The following is a 4,533-nucleotide window of genomic DNA, read 5'->3' on the forward strand; positions in this document are numbered from 1 at the left end:
GGCTCACTGAGAGTAGGTATACCAGAGTTTCTCAGTGTGGTCTCCACCGAACCCCAAGGGTTCCAAGAGGTGATTTAGGGTCTACATAGATGACTTTTAAACCTTGTAGGCCTAGGGACTAAAAAGGTCTTATTACTTTTTTTTTTTTTAATGTATTCAATACAGGGTCTACAGGGTCTCACTACACAGAATGGCCTCATAGTGATTCTCCTCCTAAGCACTGGGATTACAGGCGCAGGCCACAATGCCCAGTCTTAATCACTGTCTCAGCGCACCCCAGGGGCGGGTCAGCACTGCATGCCCGAGCAAAACCCCAGTCCCTGCATCTGCCTAAGCAGGCACTTAAATCCACTGAGCTATCTGGCCAGCCCTAAGTCCTATTACTTCTAAAAGAACTGAAAACCTTTATTATTGTCCAGCCATCTCATAGAATCTGCGATGTAAAGGCAGGGGACAGCAGACCACCTGCCCAGGACACTTCGAGGGGCAGGTTGGGGCTAGGATGAGAGAGCAGCTCCCTAGATGTGTGGGGAGGACTCGCACGTCCTACCCAGCCTGCTCTCGGGGCCACCAAAGTGCCCATGAACTGGACCCACGGATCCCACAGAAGCTAGTGTGGGTCTGATGGCGAAAGAGTCTCCCCTCCCTCGTTCCCTGCCTTCCATCTGCCTTCCTCTCCTCTGCTTCCCGTTTCTCTTCTTTCTCGCTGCTTTCTACTGCTTCTCTTTATTTTTGGTGGGCTTTCTCTAAACTGGGACCCAAGGAAGGACGGTAAACTTGGTTGTTCCAACAGGAACTGGATTTCCAGCTGTCAAGAGCGTCACAGGGATTCAGGGCAGGTCCTTTCCCCTCCCTATTCCCTATCTTCTCCATCCCGCTCCATCACTCAGGTGGAGTATGCTGGATGCCAGCCCCCCCCAAGACCACTCCAGTGGAGCAGTGCTGGGGTTCTGAGTTGGGGAGCCGTGGGGTTCTCAGCACATGGAATGTGGGAGCAAGAGAGGTGGCAGGCGCTGCTGGGTCAGGTGAGTGGGCCTCAGAGTCAAGGCCAGCTGACCACGCCCACCCTGGTACAGAAGACGCAGCTGTGGCTGGACAGGCCAGGCCACAGGGTGGTCGGGGTACTCACCATGGGTGCTGGCTTCCCTCCAGACACAATGCAGACCAGTGTGAAGTTCTGGGCTTGGTAGCGGCTGAAGGGGGAGGGCGTATCCGCGGCCACCACTTCGATGGAGGTGGGAGGAGCTGGCCAAGAGAAGCACAGGAGACAGAGGCTGAACTGGAAGACTGGGCAGAACTCAGCAGTGGGCATGGCCCATTGTAGGTGCCAAGGTGGGGGTGCCAGGGTGCTGTACAGCTCCAGAGTTGCCACTAGCACTGGGCACGGAGAGCACAAGGTCCCTCGCTGGGAGCATAGACCAGGGCAGGAATCAGGAGGCCACACAAATTCACATGTAAGTGCACCAGACAGCAGGAGGCATCACAGTGCGCAGAGGGGACCCTGTCTGAGCGGGGACTTAGGGGAACTCGCTGCAGGAGGGGCCAGCTTGTGCTGAGGGTGGAGAATGCACTGGGGACAGAAGACCGAGTGGCATGTGGAGGAGCAGCATGTGCAGAGGCCTGGTAGCAGGTGAGGGTGAGGGAGTGCTGGGCAGCCCCCGGGGGCATGTGATGCCAAGGGTCTGGGCAGATGGACAGGGCACTGGCAGAGCATGTGACGTGGGTGAGGGCTGCAGCCACTTCCAACCTTGCAGTCAATTGTGACATTTTCAGGAATTTTGCAAACCAGCTATTAAACTGCTGCCGACTTGAACCAAGTCACAGTGGGCATCTTTACAACACAAAAACTAACAACTTCTACCAATCAGGGCTTTCCTTTCTTTTTTCTTTTTCTTTCTTTTTTTTTTTTTTCCTTCCCTCTGCTCCAAACCCCAGAGAGCTGGTTGACCAGCTCAACACTGGTTATGAGTTTTTCTTCTTTTTCCTGAGAGCAGTGGGGGAGCCATTGAAAGTCTTAAGCAGCAGCAGAGACATGATATGACTCACATCTTGAAGGGACCGAAAACACACTGTAAATTTAGACCGGAGAGGGTGGTGGCTTGGACTCCAACGTGGATGGAAGCAGGTGAGTTTGAGGGCTGTCTGGAGCTGGGAGCTTCTTTTCCTTTTGGTTTTGAACATGGATCACGGCAGTTGGCACCCGTCCCTCCAGATCACAGGCTTTCTCTGCTCATCTGCCTCCATGGGCTGGCCTGTGGAGACCTGGGCACACAGGTGCCACATGCTGAGCCACTGGCACCCTGGGGTCCACATCCCAGCTGGTCATTATCACTTCCTGTCCTTGGGTTCCTTATGGGATCTGTGAACCTCAGTTCTCCCCGCTTGGGAAGTGAGAACAGGCCCAGGCTGACAAACTGCAGGTGGAACTCGCACTAACAAATAGAGGAGGGCTCCCCACATGGTAGAAACGGCTATTCTCATGACTTTGACTATGGTGTCCCCAATCTCCTCTTTATCAGCAGGATAGGAGCCAGAGGCTTAGAACTTTGCTCGGGAAATGTGGTCAGTTCTGGGCTTCTGGCCTCGGCTCTGTGCCAGGAAAAGAGAAAATGAAGTCACGTTTGTCTTGTCTTCCTGCAGGGGTTTTTCTCTTTTTCTCTCCTGATTAAATCTGATTAAATTCAGCAAACATTTCCTGACACCTACTAGGTGCTGGGCATGGTGCCAGTCAGTGCTGGCTGTGGGTGCCCAGCAATGAATGGACAAAGCGGTGAGAAGTTCACAGTCTGCTGGGGCAACAGATACAGCGACAGCTATTTTAGGGCCCAGTAGTGAAGCCAGGCAGGAGCCATTCATTCATTCATTCACTCACTCACTGATTGATTCATTCATTCACCAATTGATTGATTGATTCATTCATTCATTCATTCACTGATTGATTCATTCAGTCATTCATTCCGGCAGCCGCCACATGCTGTTGGCAAGAGAAGCAAACAAACAGGAAGCAGTAGGAGAACAATAGATGGGGAATTGTAATTAAGCCTGAGAGCCCACGAAACAGATGGTAAGTGAGCCAGGAATTCTGAGAAGGGAAAAATACACATGAACATTTCCCTTACTCCAAAGTTGCGGGTTCTGCAATCTTAACTTTTCTAGAACTCCATCGGAAACGAAGATCTCGCAGCAGGAGCTCTCTCAATGGCTGATGCCTGAACCAGGAGCTATGCTAAGCTCTTGAGATGCTTTAAGGTTTTTCAGCTACGACCTTGGTCATGAGGTGAGTATTACAGCTTGTGTCTAGCTGTCCCCCCAAAGCCTCATGCAGTCACTGGGGCAGCTTCTAGAGTTTGTGGTTAATTCATGATCCAGTGTAGGGATTATGGGTGTGAGTGCTGCACCCACCCTGGGTAATCTGCATACACTATAAGGAAGGGAGAGAGGCTCGCCAGCTGCCGAAGCTGCTCCTCCCTTTGCTCTTTGCTGTTTTCTGCCACCATGAACGGCTGCCCTCTGCCATGTGCCACTCTGCTTTGGAGCCAGGTGAGTATGGACTGAAACCTCCACTAACTGTGAGCTAAATAAACCTTTCCTTCCTGAATTTTGGGTGTCGGGTATTTTGTCCCAGCAATGAGAGAAAAGTAACTGAGACAGTGGATTTATTAATTCCCATTTTGCAGATCGGAGAACTTAACTGCAGGAGCTTCCTGCCTGGGTCCACAGTGCCAGCAGGAGGCAGAGGAGAATGGACACAGGGAGTCTGGCTCCAGAGGCCAGATTCTGACCCAGAGTGGTGCCAGCTCAAGCTCTGTGGGAGAGAGGAGCGGGTCTCTGCTGTGTCTTTCAGCCTATATGGACAGTTTGGCTATCAGGAGCATGTGCCGAGTTGGCCTATCTCGAGGTGCTTGGTTGCCCAGTAACCCCCATCCATCCAGAACAGCACCTTGGATGGCAGATTGTTTTGCTGTCCCTAAAGGTTAGGGACCAAGCACCGCAGGTATAAAGCTGTGCCCCACCCTTTACAAATCCTGGAGGCTCCCGCTCAGCAGAGGACACCTTGAAAATCACTCATTCACCTCTGCTGAGCAGAGATCATGGCTTTGAGGATGGCTTTGAGGCTGAGAGAATGGCTTTGAGGAATAACGAGAGGATGCTTTTAGGGTGACTGCGAAGTAGGTTAGTAGCTCCAACTGCTGTTGCTTGCATCACTTTATTTCTGCAGCACTGAGGAGAGAGACTAAGGCCTTCCACACACTAGGCAAGGACTCCACTCCCCAACCACACCCCTAGCCCTGTGTTGCTGGTGATAAGGAAAGCTATCAAGACTTATTTAAAAAAAAATGGATATGCCATTGGTATTTTTGTCAGTTACCTGTTCACAAGCTGCTTTAGAAATCTGAGTTCAGTAAATATATTATCAAATTAATTTCACATTTGAAATTTTCCTTTTGTTAATGAGTTTACTAGGAAACATATATGGGGTTTTCATTCTGTTTCTTTTTTTTTAAATTTATTTATTTTATTTATTTGTGTGTG

General features: G+C 50.9%; 1 protein-coding gene across 1 annotated transcript in view; it reads right to left on the reverse strand.

Annotated features, from left to right (window-relative positions):
* Igsf21 (immunoglobin superfamily member 21) overlaps positions 1-4,533 on the reverse strand; it is a 130,457-nt gene that overhangs the window by 13,322 nt on the left and 112,602 nt on the right. Inside the window, exon 5 of the mRNA XM_004637760.1 lies at positions 1,130-1,245. Coding sequence (XP_004637817.1) covers positions 1,130-1,245 — 116 coding nt within the window. The remainder of the gene's footprint in view (positions 1-1,129; positions 1,246-4,533) is intronic.

This window comes from Octodon degus, unplaced genomic scaffold (genome assembly GCF_000260255.1).
Source record: "Octodon degus isolate 3935 unplaced genomic scaffold, OctDeg1.0 scaffold00092, whole genome shotgun sequence".
In the NCBI taxonomy this organism is placed as follows: domain Eukaryota; kingdom Metazoa; phylum Chordata; class Mammalia; order Rodentia; family Octodontidae; genus Octodon; species Octodon degus.